This window comes from Zootoca vivipara, chromosome 17, assembly GCF_963506605.1.
Source record: "Zootoca vivipara chromosome 17, rZooViv1.1, whole genome shotgun sequence".
Taxonomy (NCBI): domain Eukaryota; kingdom Metazoa; phylum Chordata; class Lepidosauria; order Squamata; family Lacertidae; genus Zootoca; species Zootoca vivipara.
The window spans coordinates 1,935,393-1,952,110 of NC_083292.1; the positions used below are offsets into that span (position 1 = coordinate 1,935,393).

At 44.8% G+C, this 16,718-nt stretch overlaps 1 protein-coding gene and 4 non-coding genes across 5 annotated transcripts; all 5 read left to right on the plus strand.

Moving 5' to 3' along the window:
* Positions 1 to 305: 305 nt before the first annotated feature.
* TRNAD-GUC (transfer RNA aspartic acid (anticodon GUC)) lies at positions 306 to 377 on the plus strand. Its single transcript has one exon. It is a non-coding gene; the product is annotated as a tRNA-Asp (tRNA).
* A 4,059-nt stretch (positions 378 to 4,436) lies between these two features.
* On the plus strand, positions 4,437 to 4,509 carry TRNAF-GAA (transfer RNA phenylalanine (anticodon GAA)). Its single transcript has one exon. It is a non-coding gene; the product is annotated as a tRNA-Phe (tRNA).
* Positions 4,510 to 5,048: 539 nt separating this feature from the next.
* On the plus strand, positions 5,049 to 5,120 carry TRNAD-GUC (transfer RNA aspartic acid (anticodon GUC)). The gene has a single exon. It is a non-coding gene; the product is annotated as a tRNA-Asp (tRNA).
* Positions 5,121 to 5,722: 602 nt separating this feature from the next.
* Positions 5,723 to 5,794, plus strand: TRNAA-UGC (transfer RNA alanine (anticodon UGC)). Its single transcript has one exon. It is a non-coding gene; the product is annotated as a tRNA-Ala (tRNA).
* A 4,198-nt stretch (positions 5,795 to 9,992) lies between these two features.
* Positions 9,993 to 12,024, plus strand: UBC (ubiquitin C). The gene is made up of 2 exons (XM_035098737.2): positions 9,993 to 10,148; positions 10,804 to 12,024. The coding sequence occupies exon 2, from the start codon at positions 10,809 to 10,811 to the stop codon at positions 11,952 to 11,954; it is 1,146 nt and encodes a 381-aa protein (XP_034954628.1). The 5' UTR covers positions 9,993 to 10,148; positions 10,804 to 10,808; the 3' UTR covers positions 11,955 to 12,024.
* Positions 12,025 to 16,718: the final 4,694 nt, after the last annotated feature.

The following is a 16,718-nucleotide window of genomic DNA, read 5'->3' on the forward strand; positions in this document are numbered from 1 at the left end:
CTGCAGAAGTCACCTCATGCACAGAAGCTCTAGTGCAGACGCAGCAAAGTTTCCCTCCTCCATTTAAGGCAATCCATGTCAATACTTTTCAAATTGCTTCCTGTCTTTGCAGGGTTTGTTGTTTCATGTTACTTACTTACTTATAAACAAACGAACAAAGAACTGCATATGGACCGTATGCAGTTGTATGTCACGTCGGGCTGCACTTCGTGGTAACTTCCTCTACTTTGCAAAGCTGCCAAAAAAGAGAGGAAATATTCTTGCTTGTGTTATCAGCGGTTTGTGAAAGCTTTTTTTCAGGTAGTTCCTCGTTAGTATAGTGGTAAGTATCCCCGCCTGTCACGCGGGAGACCGGGGTTCGATTCCCCGACGGGGAGGTGCCAGATAATTTTCCTCCCCTCCCCTGCAACATGATAGGAATTATGGGGGTTTGTCATCTTTCTCTAACCAAAAAAGCAGGCTGGCCATAAGTAATATTATAATTACTGTATTGAGTCATGCTTTTCCTCTAATTTTCCATAGGAAGCATTGGCTTGCAAAACAGATTATAAATGCAGGAAAATTGAAAAGTATAATTAAAAAGTATTGCTTAATTTGCAAAGAAAGATAAAAGTACAGTAGTAGATTATGGGGACATGAAATCATAGTGTCTGATCTGTTTGTTTGCAGCTTGGTTTGTTTTAATTTGTGTGTGCGTTTTGTACTTAGTCTTGGGGAATTTATCTGCATTTTTTTTCCAGAGCTATTGTTACTTATTTGCCGCTGGCAAGCCACAAATTTTAAATTTATAATTTTTTGAGCTAGGGAAGGTGCACATGCAGCTCTGGATCTTGGTGCCAGCACTCAGGCCTCAAATATATTTGGAGCTACTGTATTAGGAAGAAAATTGCTGCTAATTAACAGCTTTTAATTATTGTGCAAGAAATTTCTGAAAAATAAGTCATGTCAGACTAATCTGATCTCATTTTTTGACAGAATTACAAGCCTGGTAGATGAAGGGAACACTGTGGATGTAGCCTATCTTGATTTGACAAGGTGCCCCATGATATTCTTGTAAAGAAGCTGGTAAAATGCAGGCTAGACAATGCTACTGTTCAGTGGATTTGTAAATGGCTGACTGACCGAACCCAAAGGGTGCTCATCAATGGCTCCTCTTCATCCTGGAGAGAAGTGACTAGTGGGGTGCCCCAGGGTTCTGTCTTGGGCCCAGTCTTATTCAACATCTTTATCAATGACTTGGATGATGGGCTTGAGGGCATCCTGAGCAAGTTTGCAGACGACACCAAATTGGGAGGGGTGGCTAATACTCCAGAGGACAGGATCACACTTCAAAATGACCTTAACAGATTAGACAACTGGGCCAAAGCAAACAAGATGAATTTTAACAGGGAGAAATGTAAAGTACTACACTGGGGGGGATTAAAGGCACAAATACCAGATGGGTGACACCTGGCTTGAGAGATATGAAAAGGACCTAGGAGTCTTGGTAGAGCACAAACGTGACATGAGTCAACAGTGTGATACAGCAACTAAAAAAGCTAATGCAATTCTGGGCTGCATCAATAAGAGTATAGCATCTAGATCAGGCACCCCCAAACTGTGGCCCTCCAGATGTTTTGGTCTACAACTCCCATGATCTCTAGCTAACAGGACCAGTGGTCGGGGAAGATGGTAATTGTAGTCCAAAACATCTGGAGGGCCGAAGTTTGGAGATGCCTGATCTAGATCAAGGGAAGTAATAGTACCACTGTATTCTGCTCTGGTCAGACCTCACCTGGAGTACTGTATCCAGTTCTGGGCACCACAGTTCAAGAAGGATACTGACAAACTGGAATGTGTCCAGAAGAGGGCAACCCAATTGGTAAAAGGCCTGGAATCGATGCCTTATGAGGAATGGCTTAGGGAGCTGGGCATGTTTAGCCTGGATAAGAGAAGGTTAAGGGGTGATATGATAGCCATGTTAAAATATATAAAAGGATATCATATAGAGGAGGGAGAAAGGTTGTTTTCTGCTGCTCCAGATAAGTGGACACGGAGCAATGGTTTCAAGTTTGCAGATGATCAAGTTTGCAGATGACACCAAATTGGAAGGGATGGCTAATACCCCAGAGGACAGGATCACACTTCAGAATGACCTTAACAGATTAGACAACTGGGCCAAAGCAAACAAGATGAATTTTAACAGAGAGAAATGTAAAGTACTACACTTGGGCAAAAAAAAAATGAAAGGCACAAATACAGGATGGGGAACACCTGGCTTGAGAGCAGTACATGTCAAAAAGGATCTAGGAGTCTTGGTAGACCACAAACTTGACATGAGTCAACAGTGTGATGCAGCAGCTAAAAAAGCCAATGCAATTCTGGGCTGCATCAATAGGAGTATAGCATCTAGATCAAGGGAAGTAATAGTACCACTGTATTCTGCTCTGGTCAGACCTCACCTGGAGTACTGTCCAGTTCTGGGCACCACAGTTCAAGAAAGATACTGACAAGCTGGAACGTGTCCAGAGGAGGGCAACCAAAATGGTCAAAGGCCTGGAAACAATGCCTTATGAGGAACGGCTTAGGGAGCTGGGCATGTTTAGCCTGGAGAAGAAAAGGTTCAGGGGTGATATGATAGCTATGTTAAAATATATAAAAGGATGTCATACAGAGGAGGGAGAAAGGTTGTTTTCTGCTGCTCCAGAGAAGTGGACACGGAGCAATGGTTTCAAACTACAAGAAAGAAGATTCCACCTAAACATTAGGAAGAACTTCCTGACAGTAAGAGCTGTTCGGCAGTGGAATTTGCTGCCAAGGAGTGTGGTGGAGTCTCCTTCTTTGGAGGTCTTTAAGCGGAGGCTTGACGGCCATATATCAGGAATGCTTTGATGGTGTTTCCTGCTTGGCAGGGGGTTGGACTGGATGGCCCTTGTGGTCTCTTCCAACTCTATGATTCTAAATGAAAAAGGTTTCCTGTCCCACGTGTTAATTTGCTTAGCATAACATCACTCATTTCCCCCTGTTGTGAAAGTACTGTGCTGCTTCTGGGATTAATATGGTGGTGGTTAATTAAACTTATTATTTCCCATCTATTCTCCAAGAAGCTCAAGGTGGTGTACATGAAACAATCCTGTGATATGAGGAAGAGTGACAGGTCAAATGTCACACGGTGAGCTTCATGGCAGAGTGAGGAGGATCCCAACCTGGCTCTGGGCACAAGACCCCCAGGGAGTGCTTCCTCACCTGGCAAAGGTGGGGCATCAGACTGAGAATCATCTGAGGTTGAATTCTTTGACACTTTGGCAAAAGTGGAAATTGTAGCACTGCTAGAGCTGTGGACCCTCTTCTGCCTTGAGGCCCTAGCAAATACCCAGCATTACCATCCTCTGTTGCCAGGCCTGTGAACAGTCACTGTCATAGAATTGTAGAGTTGGAAGGGACCCCAGGGGTCATCTAGTCCAACCCCCAGCAATGCAGGAATCTCTGCTAAAGCATCCATGACAGATGGTCATCCAACCTCTGCTTCAAAACCTCCAAGGAATGAAAGTCTACAACTTCTCAAGGGTGTCCGTTCTACTGTCGAACAGCTATTTCCTGATGTTTAGTCGGAATCTCCTTTCCTGTAATTTGAAGCCATTGGTTCGAGTACTACCCTCTAGAGCAGAAGAAAACAAGCTTGCTCCTTCCTCCACGTGACGGCCCTTAATAATATTTTCCAGGCTAAACATACCCAGCTCCTTCAACTGTTCCTCATAAGGCTTGGTTTCCAGACCCTTGATCGTCTTGGTTGCCCTCCTCTGCACACGTTCCAGCTTGTCAACATCCTTCTTAAATTGTGGTATCCAGAATTGGACACAGGATTCCAGGTATACTCGGTTTACAAACACAATTGGTTCTGGAAGTCTGTACTTAAACTGAAGCATACTTAACCTGAAGCGAACTTTCCCATTGAAAGCAATGGAAAGTGGATTAATCCGTTCCAGACAGGTCCGCGGAGTACTTAAACTGAAAATACTCAAACGGAGGCGTACTTAAACCGAGGTATGACTGTAATAGCATTCACATTTTTTCTTGCTATCTCACACTGTTGACTCATGTTAAGCTTGTGGTCCACCAAGACCCCAGTATCCTTTTCTGCTATTAAGCCAGGTGTCCCCCATCTTATATTTGTGCATCTGGTTATTCCTGCCTAAGTGCAGAACTTTATATTTGTCCCTATTAAAATTCATTTTGTTAGTTTAGGCCCAGGTCTCCAACCAGCTTAAGATCCATGGTAAATTTGCTAGTCTAGGTTCTGTAGTAAGCCTCTTAAAGACATACCCAGCAAACAGTTTTATAGCACAATCCTCTGTCAGAGGCGAGTCTCACTGAGCTCAAAGGGGACTTACTCCTGTGTCAGGCTGCAAACACATCATAGTGAAGTAGTACCACCCGGGTAAAAGCAATTTTTATCAGCCGAAATAGCTCAGTTGGGAGAGCGTTAGACTGAAGATCTAAAGGTCCCTGGTTCGATCCCGGGTTTCGGCAGGCTTTTCCTATTTTTTTAAAAAAAACCCTCCTTGCCTACCCGGTTGGCATTTTCCTGAGATCAGAAATGTATTGTGCGGCGCAGTGCCTGCCCAAGCAAAAAAAAAGAAAGAAGGAGCTGAATGTTTCAACAGCATGTTTTTCACATTGCATATCATTTCATTTCAGGTTGGCCGGAGCGGGAGCATTAAATCACCCCTCTCACCGCCTTACAATGTTTAAATTAACTAAGGACATTTTCCTATGACGGCGGGGTGAGCAGCCTTAACAGAGAGACTGGTGAGATTTAGATTTTGCAGAGGCTTTGTGAACCCAGCAACTGTCTCATCCTTTCTTCTGCTAGGAACTAAGTGTACGTTTTGTTTGCGTGAATAAATGCAACTATAACGCAGGTTTTGCATTCGCGGCTCCTAAATCGCTCCTAGTGTTTGCAAAACCCTCTGCTTTGCAAACAGGAACTCTCACTGCCAAGGAATGGCACACAGATCGACCTGACTGTAGTGTCAAGTGACGTTTTTCTGAACGCTACATAAAGCTCTTCCTCGTTAGTATAGTGGTAAGTATCCCCGCCTGTCACGCGGGAGACCGGGGTTCAATTCCCCGACGGGGAGGTTCTACTTTTTTCCCCCTTCCCCAACACTTTTCATTACATTTTAAAAATGATTTTTTGGGGGGAGGGAGGGGTGTTCAATATTCTGTGAAATGCATGCTTTCGCCCTTTTTACAGTTAAAATATGCTGTTTGCTGAAATGCGTGCTTTCTTCCCTTGCCTCCATTGCTCAGTCATGAAATGCTACGATTTGCATGCGCGGACACAAAGAAGTGACATGGGCGAGGTGCAAAGGATTGCAAGCAAATCCGTAGCTTGTTTGAATTATTTTCCACAACATGAGCACTGTTTCGGGCACTTTTTGAAAAGGGGTTTTGTCCAGTTAATGGGCTGCACGTTCTGGGCTGCGTTGCAGATGTGTTGTTGCTTCTCTTTAGCGTTGCAAAGCTTGGGCGCCCACAGTGAGCACGTAAACTTGTAATTCGGTTATGTACATTTTATTTCCTCCGCCGCTTTCACCCCCGCCCCTTCATTTTTCGACATAATCTTTTTCCCCACTACCAAATCCTAGGCGCTTTTACGATTATATCATAAATTACAGCTCATGATACTGTATTAAATTATTTTGCTATCCCATTTCGTAGGAAATAAGTTTGCTGCCCAGGGGATGTAGCTCAGTGGTAGAGCGCATGCTTTGCATGTATGAGGCCCCGGGTTCAATCCCCGGCATCTCCATTTTTTCCTTCCTTTCCAGAAAATGCTCTTGATTTCCAGCTTTCGCGAATTTATCTGGAGGAAACAAGTTTGGCAACGTTAATTTGTTTTGATAACTGGACACTAATGAAGCATATTTACAGTGGTGGATTTGTGAGGCTTCTTGCTCTTCCATAAATGTTTTGTATTGATTTTTTTTTTAATGTCAGTTCAGGCACAATACAGAACAGATTGCACTAGCAGACTGCAAACTTCTGAAATGCAAGAAAAAATATGTATTTCTTGAACGCACACCCACCCACCAGCTATTTAAAGCATGCCTGCCGTTTCTGATATTCTTGTCAGTAATCCCTTAGGTAGGAACTTCCAACCAACCAACCAACCAACCACATCTCCTTGGCTGGCAGTTTAAGAAATGCCAGGAGGTTGGGAAGATGATCATTTACAATCAGGTGTGCAAATCTAACTTAATAAGAAGATTGGCATCCATCTGCCTTGAAGTCAAACCACTGGATTAGCAGCGCCAAAATAACTAAGGCACTAATTACATGACCAAAGCAACCCATTATGTAAAGTTGTGACTCCTCTCTCAGTGCCATCATTCAGCACTATGCATGCAGGCCAAACATGCAATGACAAGCAAGTCATTCTGAAGCTACTATAATCTATTTCGGGGGGGGGGGGGTGGCTGGTGGGAGGAACCTCTGTCCCTGCAGACTCCAACTCTCATCTGCCCCAGTCAGCATGGACAGTTGAATAGTGTGCTTCTATAGAAATGTTGTTGTTGTTTAGTCGTTTAGTCGTGTCCGACTCTTCGTGACCCCATGGATATGTAAAATGCTTTAATTAAAAGCTATGTTCAAAAAGTTAAATTTATAAGTATTTATATGATTTTCTATTAAACTAACACATGTAACAGGTTAGAATGCTGAGACCCAAAGATAATAAGAACTAGGTAGCCTGGGTACAAAATAAATAGGTAGGCCAAGACCCCTCTTGCCCCTCCTTAAAATAAGCTCTGTTAGTTTTGATGGCTGGTGGCTGCTATATTCTGGATGCATAGCATTTGCTTTGTGGAGGACCCAGAGATAAATAGTTTGGGCACTGGGACAGTCACCCATACCATAAATTTGAAGAACATTGATATACAAAAGAGAGCAACCATTATGATAAAGCATCTGAAAACCAGGCCTTATGAAGAATGGTTATGAACTTACCATAGGTATTCTTAGCCTGTAGAAGAGAAGTCCGATAGGTGATATGATAGCCATATTCAAATATCAGAAAGGCTGTCACATGGAAGATGGAGCAAGTTTGCATGGATTGTGAACCAACGGATTCAAATAAGAATAAAGGTGATTACTGTATGACTAAACACGAGGAAGAACCTCCTGACAGTAAGACCATTCAACAGTGGAATGGAGTACCTGGGAAGGTAGTGGACTCTCCTTCTTTAGATGTTTTTGGATAGAGGTTGGATGGCCATCTGTCAGGGATTTTTGAGCTGGGATTCCTGCATTGAGGGGGGTTGGACAAGAAGATTCTATGGTTTATCCCAAACAGTCATGGCTTCCCCCAAAGAATCTTGGGAGACTGTAGTTTACCCCTCACAGAGCTATAATTTCCAGCATCATTTAAACTACAGTGCACTTCTCACCATTATTTGGCGAAACAACATGCTTTATGTATGGTGTGGATATGACTGTAGCTAGTGAAGGAGACAAAAGTCTTGAGTTTTTGCAGGTGGACATTTGGGGAAACTGGTGCTGCATGCTCAGACCGAGACCCAAACCTGTATTTGTAAATGAGCAAATGTAAAAAATGTGTTGAGTCTTATGCCACCTTAAACTGTTTGTATGTTTGCTATAACAAGCCAACATGGCTAGAATTTGTCAACAGGAAAACAGTTTCAAAACCAAACATGTGTGTGAAGCTCAGTTAGTCTCAGAAGTATTTTGGGTTTTTTTGTTGCAACTTTGGAAGGTTGCATCTGCTTTTGTTAATATAGCCCTGGCCTCCAGTTCACACAGGCTCCAAAGGAAACCCCCATGAGCTACAAAGAGAACAATACAACCAGTCATGTGAACTTTTCTTTGGCCAGCCCTCAATCCAATCAAACAGCTGTTGCTGGGACTGCTGTTGATCCTGTTTTTCAGCTTTCTGGTGGCTTAGTCAGCTGTTCAGGCAGCTACTTCCTTTCGGGCATAAACAAAAAGTAGGCAAGAGGAAATGGTTTCTGCATGAAAAAGAGGAGTAGATGATTATGGATCCAGACTCCGTTCTTCATGTCTGAGTCTTACACATGTGCAGCAACATGAAATGGTTGAAATCGGAGCCCCACATTTTCAAGACATAGAAGATCCTTCTAGGATCAGAACAAAGGCCCATCTAGTCCAGCATTCTTCATATACAAAATCGGCCAGGCACAGGAACAGTTTTTCCCCTTGTGCCATTAAATTGTTAAATTTGTAGATGTGTAGCTGAAGGGGAGGTCAATTATGGGTGGGTTTCTTTTCTTATTTGTATTGTGAGTGGAACAGTGTGTGTATGTTTACATTGCAATGTAGCCAAAACAAATTCCAAGTCATAGCTGCCAAGTTTTCCCTTTTTTCGCGAGGAAGCCTATTCAGCATAAGGGAAAATCCCTTTAAAAAAGGGATAACTTGGCAGCTATGTTCCAAGTATGTTGGAAAATGTACTTGGCCAATAATAAATTATTCTATTCTATTTATTCTATTCTGGAGTGGATAAGTCCATTCTGAGGCAAGTGAGGATCCAAAGTAGCCATAATGAGTTGGTGGTAGGATTCAAGACTGTATCACTTGAGACTTTAAAGTTCTCCCATGGGAGAAAAAGAAGAGAACCGAGCATAAAAAAGCTAGCACATCAGGAAGAGAGGGCTGTGCTGAGCCGAATTTCTCACTTTGGTTTAGCCTGGTCTACATGCAGACTTGCTTGTTTTTCCATCTCTCTCAAGTGTAGGTGGGTTATGTTTTAAAAAACCAACACCTGCACCTTCCGTCTGAAAGCTGGTATTGTAGAGAGTGCCAACGTCTTTCTTAAATATAAGTTCATTTCTGTTAAGCAACTCCCCCCTGCTAAGTGTTGTGCATATATTAAAAGGCAAACCAGGCTCACAGCCTAACACACATTTGCAGAAAGGAAAAAGGAGCTGGGAGAGGAGGAAAAGCACTGGAGCAAGTGACAGGTGGATGGATGAGGGCCTTCACTTGGTTTATGGTGAGAGACCAGATTTGTCTCAACCTTGCTATGGCTTTCCTGGGGGGAGAGGAGGTGCATGCAGCAGAATACGATATTCATGTGAACCTATATTCACAACTGTGACTGGAGATATGAATTAATTTTGAGAGAGAGAGAGAGAGAGATGAGAGAGAGAGAGAGAGAGAGAGAGAGAGAGAGAGACTCCCTCCTTCCTATCTCGCTTTTCTTTGAGGGATGATTGAGATGGTGGAGAGGCACATCCTTTCCCTGTGTCTTTTTTCCTCCACAACAAACCTGCGAGGAAGGTTAGGCTGAGGGCATGGACCTAGTGGGGGGGGGGCAGGGGGCAGCTGCCCCCCATCAAGTAAAACCATAGAAATGCTCATCTAACTGACCAATCACGTTGGTTCTCTCTCCCCCCCCCGCCAAATCCTGCCTAGACCCATGGCTGAGGGATGAACGATTTGGCCCAACCTTGCCCCTCCAAAAGTGATCAGACAGACTCTTGTGCTTCTGACATTCGGGCATAAATTGATGTATATAGTTTTAATTTTATCAGTGTTTAATTGTGTATGTTTTTTTTTAATGAACTGATTTTTCTATGTTTTTGGCGGTTGTTTTTTTAAATCTGTAAGTTGCCTTGAGTCCCGTCAGGGGAAAAGGACGGTATAAATAAATATGTAATAACAAGAACAATATTGTTATATACAGTATTTATTGCAAACCATTCTAGGCTTGCGAAAAATAATCCAGTCCGGATTTTTGCCTCGGCTCCCTCCTCACACATTGTTTTCTTTTCCCCTCCCCCCCCCAACCGCCAATTACAACTTAACGCAGCTGAGGCAGTTTTATCCTTCCGCGTTCCCAGTTTAAAAAAAAAACACCCGAAAAAGGCGGTGTCACAGCTCCTGACGTCACCTCTGCATTGCTTTTCCCCTTCTCGGCATACAATGACAGAGCGCACGCGCGGGACTGAAAAAATAGTCCTTCTTACGTCGGCTTGTTGGGTGGGTTTTCTTTCTTTTGGCGGAGTGATCTTATTGTTCAGCGAAAAACCTATATAAAAGGAGGTCTCGGGCAGCTGCGCAGTTAGAACAAATCGCCTCTCCTCGCTTTGAACTTGCTGTCTGCTTGGACCGGCTCGAGCTCTGCGGTGAGATATTTTCGTTGGGAAATATAGTTTATTGCCCTCCTTTCTCCTCCGACGCTTGGCTTCTTCGTTAAAGTTCCCTTCAGGCTAGGAGGAAGGCCTGTTTTCAGAAGGGTATTTGGGCTCGTGAGGGATACTTTGGAAAGGCTGAGGGGGCGAAAGCGAAGGTCGGGCGCGCGGGGTTGGTGGGAGGAGAGCGTGGTTTGGCGGGACGGGAAGGGAATCCGGTTTAGTTGGTACTTGAGGGGTCATTAGCCTTTAAGCGAGGGGTTACAATCTATTCCTCGAGTTGCTGTCATTCCGACGTTCGTGTACGAATTGGTCAAAAACCCTAAAGGAGCTGCGGTCCAAAATGGCCGCCTCGAAGAAGAGACGAAAAACAACACGGCGAAGGCCGTCAACGCGTCTGCGCTTGTGACGCATTCAGGCATTGTGACGTCACGTACTGGGGAGTCCGCTAGGGGTGCGCGCGCAGCCCTGTGCTCTTTCTGCCTTGTTGGTCCGAAGGGGGCGGAGCTCGCTGCCTTAGGCAAGCGGAGTTGGTATTGTTTAGTCAGTGGGTTGATGCTGGCTTCTTGTTTTAAGTCAGGGCATCTTTAATGAAGTGAGCCTTTTTCCAAATCTGAATTGTGCTGCTTCTCCCCCCCCCCCTTTGCAGAGAAAATGCAGATCTTTGTGAAGACCTTGACGGGCAAAACCATCACCTTGGAGGTGGAGCCAAGTGATACCATTGAGAACGTCAAGGCCAAGATTCAGGACAAGGAAGGCATTCCCCCTGACCAGCAGAGGCTGATCTTTGCTGGCAAGCAGCTGGAAGATGGCCGCACCCTGTCTGACTACAACATCCAGAAGGAGTCCACCCTCCATCTTGTGCTGCGCCTGAGGGGAGGCATGCAGATCTTTGTGAAGACCTTGACAGGCAAGACCATCACCTTGGAGGTGGAGCCAAGTGACACCATTGAGAACGTGAAGGCCAAGATTCAGGACAAAGAAGGCATTCCCCCTGACCAGCAGAGGCTGATCTTTGCTGGCAAGCAGCTGGAAGATGGCCGCACCCTGTCTGACTACAACATCCAGAAGGAGTCCACCCTCCATCTTGTGCTGCGCCTGAGGGGAGGCATGCAGATCTTTGTGAAGACCTTGACAGGCAAGACCATCACCTTGGAGGTGGAGCCAAGTGACACCATTGAGAACGTGAAGGCCAAGATTCAGGACAAGGAAGGCATTCCCCCTGACCAGCAGAGGCTGATCTTTGCTGGCAAGCAGCTGGAAGATGGCCGCACCCTGTCTGACTACAACATCCAGAAGGAGTCCACCCTCCATCTTGTGCTGCGCCTGAGGGGAGGCATGCAGATCTTTGTGAAGACCTTGACAGGCAAGACCATCACCTTGGAGGTGGAGCCAAGTGACACCATTGAGAACGTGAAGGCCAAGATTCAGGACAAAGAAGGCATTCCCCCTGACCAGCAGAGGCTGATCTTTGCTGGCAAGCAGCTGGAAGATGGCCGCACCCTGTCTGACTACAACATCCAGAAGGAGTCCACCCTCCATCTTGTGCTGCGCCTGAGGGGAGGCATGCAGATCTTTGTGAAGACCTTGACAGGCAAGACCATCACCTTGGAGGTGGAGCCAAGTGACACCATTGAGAACGTGAAGGCCAAGATTCAGGACAAAGAAGGCATTCCCCCTGACCAGCAGAGGCTGATCTTTGCTGGCAAGCAGCTGGAAGATGGCCGCACCCTGTCTGACTACAACATCCAGAAGGAGTCCACCTTGCACCTGGTTCTACGTTTAAGGGGTGGCATTTAAACTTGCTACTTACAACCACCCAAGTAAACCTCACTGCACTTTGTTTCATTAAAGCTGTTGCATTCCCAAATGTACTTGTTTCATCATTTTAGGTGGTTGGTGTTTTAGCATCAGTATGTGTTAGGGGAGGATGTGCTGAACATTCCGTTGAACAATATATAGCAAATACTTGGCAAGGGGAGGAAATAGTTGTTTGAATATTATGTAGACAAACTTTAACCTACATAATTGCCTTAAGCTAGAAGCTAAGGTAGCCTCAGCAAATGATATTGCTAATCCATACATGCAAGCATCAAGACTCAAAAGGTCAAAGGTGCACTGCTTGGGTGGAGTGTTTTTAATTCAGCCAAACTGGAGAACTGTTAAACGGTAAATTGAAGTTGAGATTCAGTGCTATTGAAGCAGGTAGTGGTTCTTGCCACTTAACAGCTATCCCCTCCTATAGTGGGATTGCAAATAGCTGGTGGAAACTGGGAAGCAATTAGTCAATCTCTTGTTAAATTACAGTTGTGGTTAATTAATCTCTAACCCTGCTTCAGTGGAAGTAGATTGGTAGGTAGCCTTTGGGGAAATGCCCCAAACTTGTGTTTCAGTCTATTTAATAAACATCAGTGATACTAAATAGGTTTTTCCTCCACTTAGCTGAAAGGTTCAGCTCAAGTACCTTAGTTGCAATCTTGAGGCACTAGCTCTCATTCCAGTTGGTAGGTTCTCAGGCCCTTATTTGTCACCTGTGGACTACATATGTCTCTAATCCATATAGCTAACTTCTATGAGCTTTAATAGTGCAGTAAAGTAAGCTAATCCGGGAAAGCTGCTTCATATGCCTGTCGGGGAACTGTGTAAAATGGCTCCAAGGAGGGGCAGAAACGGTGAAAGCTGAATATGGTGCCTTACGATCCAAAGCAAGACCATTTGGGCTTGGAAACAATACCAGGTGAAATGTTAGAAGCTCTCAAGTTGACCAAGTTTTTATTGGTTTGGAGTCTAAGCCACTTGGGTAGCGGGGGGGGGGGGACTATCCAAAGCAAGTTTGCTTACCACTTAAAGTTACACTATTTTCAAATACTTTTTCTTGGATATCTGGGTATACTTGTTATAACACCCTCTGCTGCTTCCTAAATGAGCATACAGGAGTGTCAATATGCAGTAGAGGTCTTGCTATCAGAACTCTGACAAATCATAAGTTACCTATGGTCATTGTAGAATTTTCCTGCAGTTGTCCCTCCCAGGAGAATGCAGGCTACTGATCGTAGCTCTTGCTACAGTCATATTCAGAACTGTAGAGTTGGAAGGGATCCCAGGATCATTCTAGTCCAATGTTGGAATCTGAACTAACTAGATCATACATGACAGGTGGCCATCCAATCTCTGCTTAAAGACCTAGGAGAGAGCCATGTAGGGAGTCTGTTCCAGTGTCAAAACAGTTCTTACTATCAGAAAGTTCTTACTGAAATTTAGTCAGAATCTCCTGCACCACAGACATAAATATTTGATACCTCATGAGCAGTCCAGATTTTGTTCCTGGCCTGAAATACTGAATACAGTATTATCATTTGCCTTGCATTTGTCTCTGTGTGTTTAGGTGCTAACATCTTTCAGGTCAATTCTTATGCTGGAAAATAGCTCTTTGGTAATGTGGGCTGCTGAGCTCTAATATGGTTTGACACTAATCTGCAGTTAAAACCTTTTAACAAGCGTTCTATTGTGTTAAGCATCTGTAGACGGAAGTTTTCATTTCCTTATCTTGCAGCCAGGCTGCTACCACATTCAATGGTGTACAGCTTCATAAAAACACTACAAAGTGGCTTACAACAACAAAACCGGGGGGGGGGGGAGACTTGAAAGGGGATCCTGCTTGGTCCAATGTCTCCCAGGAAGCTGTATGTGGAGGGAGGAATTTGACCCTGGTCTCTGGCCCTATTCTGAGCCCAACACTAATCAGTGGAGGAGTTACTGCACCAATCACTTAAGGTGGCAGCAATGGCCTGCAGAAATGCCAGAAGAGCTCTAGAGATAATGGGTATGTTAGGATCTTTGGCTGTCTGGCCTGTGTTCTTGATTCCTCTGACTTGCAACACAAGGTCACTTGCCAGAAGCCAGCTAAAGTTTAGCAGCTTAAAGTTACTGCTAAGCCCTTTTTTCGAATCCCCGCGACGGGGTGAGCTCCCGTTGCTCGGTCTCAGCTCCTGCCAACCTAGCAGTTTGAAAGCACATCAAAGTGCAAGTAGATAAATAGGTACCGCTCCTAAATGGCGTTTCCATGTGCTGCTCTGGTTCACCAGAAGCAGCTTAGTCATGCTGGCCACATGACCTGGAAGCTGTACGCCGGCTCCCTCGGCCAATAATGCGAGATGAGCGTCGCAACTGGACCTAATGGTCAGGGGTTCCTTTACCTTTAAACCCTTTTTACTGCAAATCTCCCATGAATCTACCAATAGATAATATGGCTGTGATAAGGCTCATTCAAGCTTTATATGTGAATGACAGTATCATGTGAGCTTGAAACCTTTAGACGTAGTCAGTCAAGGGAATGAAATCTTTACCATCAGTAAGGGTGGTAGCTGAGCTAATTTGTGCTATCAAAAGGACCAGTGAAATAATGTGTTGCTTAACAGGCTCAAGGGTAAACTGCATTTAAGAGATAAAAGTGATGATAGCCCCTGGCACATCATAAAAGGTAACCAAGGTGTTGTTGGCTTTGCAAGCTACATCAACATGACCCAGAAAGTTCAGCTGATGTAAAGGAAGCCAATTCCCTGTTGATTATATTAGGAGTTAAGCAAACGCTGTGTTACAGTTGCTCAATTCAAGGTGTTGGTTTTAACTCTAAAGCAGGCATGCTAGGCAAACCTGGCCCTCCAGATTTTTTGGGGCTACAACTCCCATCACCTCTGACCACTGGTCCTGTTAGCTAGGGATGATGGGAGTTGTCCCAAAACATCTGGAGGGCCAAGTTTGCCTATGCCTGCTCTAAAGCCTTTTGTGGTCTGACTAGGATCCAGAGCTAAAGCCCTCCAAATTTAGAAACACTTCATTTGATTCCATTTATAAATACCTTAACAGTGATTTAAAATATACTTTAAAAATGTAATAACATTTTCAAATGTAATAAGGATAACATTTGGATAGCCAATTAAAAGGCTTGTTGAAATTTTATTGTTATTAAATATGTATACTGCCTTTCATTGATAGATCACGACATAAAAATTTACAAAATACATAATAAATAAAAACAAATCAATGCCCCTCCCACAAAGACATTTGAAAGGCCACAGAATGATAAATCAGCTTGGTTACAGATAAATGTTTCCACTAGATACTGAAGATATGTAACCAAGGTGCCAAGTGAGCCTTCCTAGGGAGTGCATTCCACAAACGGGTCTACTGCAGAAAGGGCCCGTTCTTGCGTTGCCACCTTCCAGACCTTTTGTGGATGAGAGGAGGGCCACACAGGATGATCACAGAATCTAGGATGGTTTGTATGGGGATAGGTGGTCCTTGAGGTATTGTCCCGAGCTGCTTAATACTTTGTAGTTCAAAATCAGCACTTTGCATTGGGCATGGAAACTAATTGGCAGCTGGTGAAGTTAGGCTAGGATTGACATTATATGCTCAAACTGTTTTGCCCTAGTAAGCAACCTGGCTGCTGAATTCTGCACCAGCTGAAGTTTCTGAACTGTCTTCACAGGCAGCTCTGCTTAAAATGTGTTGCGGTAATCTAACCCAGGGATCCAGGTGGCGCTGTGGGTTAAACCACAGAGTCTAGGGCTTGCTGATCAGAAGGTCGGCGGTTGGAATCCCTGCAACGGGGTGAGCTCCTGTTGCTCTGTCCCAGCTCCTGCCCACCTAGCAGTTCAAAAGCACATCAAAGTGCAAGTAGATAAACAGGGACTGCTCCGGCAGGAAGGTAAACAGCGTTTCCGTGCGCTGCTCTGGTTTGCCAGAAGCAGCTTTGTCATGCTGGCCACATGACCCGGAAGCTGTCTGTGGACAAACGCCGGCTCCTTCGGCCTATAGAGCGAGATGAGCGCTGCAACCCCAGAGTCAGACACGACTGGACCTGATGGTCAGGGCACCTTTACCCTTTAACCTAGATGTTACCAGAGCATAGACAAGAGAAGTTAGGCTATCTCTGATGGAAGGCTGCCTGAGCCTCGAGCGGCAAAGGATCCAGAATAACTTGTAAGCTGCGTACCCACTCCTTCAGTGGGAGTGTAACCATATCAAGAGCAGGCAACCTCCCATCCAAGCAGTCTAGGGAACCACCCACTAGCAGTGCCTCATTCTTATCTCGATTGAGCTTCAGTTTATTGGGTCTCATCCAATCCAGGCAAGACAACAGTCCAGCATATTCACTGTGTGTCTTGCTGACTATGTACTCTAAAACTCTGGACAACCCTACTCAGTGATTTGGTGCTAAACAACATAAGGGATGAAATCCAATCCTGAGAAACCCCACATGGAAGGCTTCACAGGGCTGAAGAGCACTCGCCAAGCATCACCCTATGGAAATGACCAAGTAGGCCCGCAATGCAGTGCTATCCACCTATAACTTGGGCAGCTGCTCGATTAGGATAGGGCTCACTGGGTGGCGGAGTCTGGCTGCATTTAAGCAGCTGCGGCGGGGATTCTTTACTTTGCTTCCTGCCCGCCCTCCCTCCCTTTAGCCGTTGTTTTGCTTTGACCTTGCTGTGGACTTTGGTTGGTCGCCTTGGTTGCCCAAGGGGCCTGGTAGGAGTTTTTTATCCATTAATAATGATA

What these genes read in the sequence shown, in the direction of transcription:
- UBC (XM_035098737.2), top strand. Translation starts at nt 10,809, where the DNA reads ATGCAGATCTTTGTGAAGACCTTGACGGGCAAAACCATCACCTTGGAG.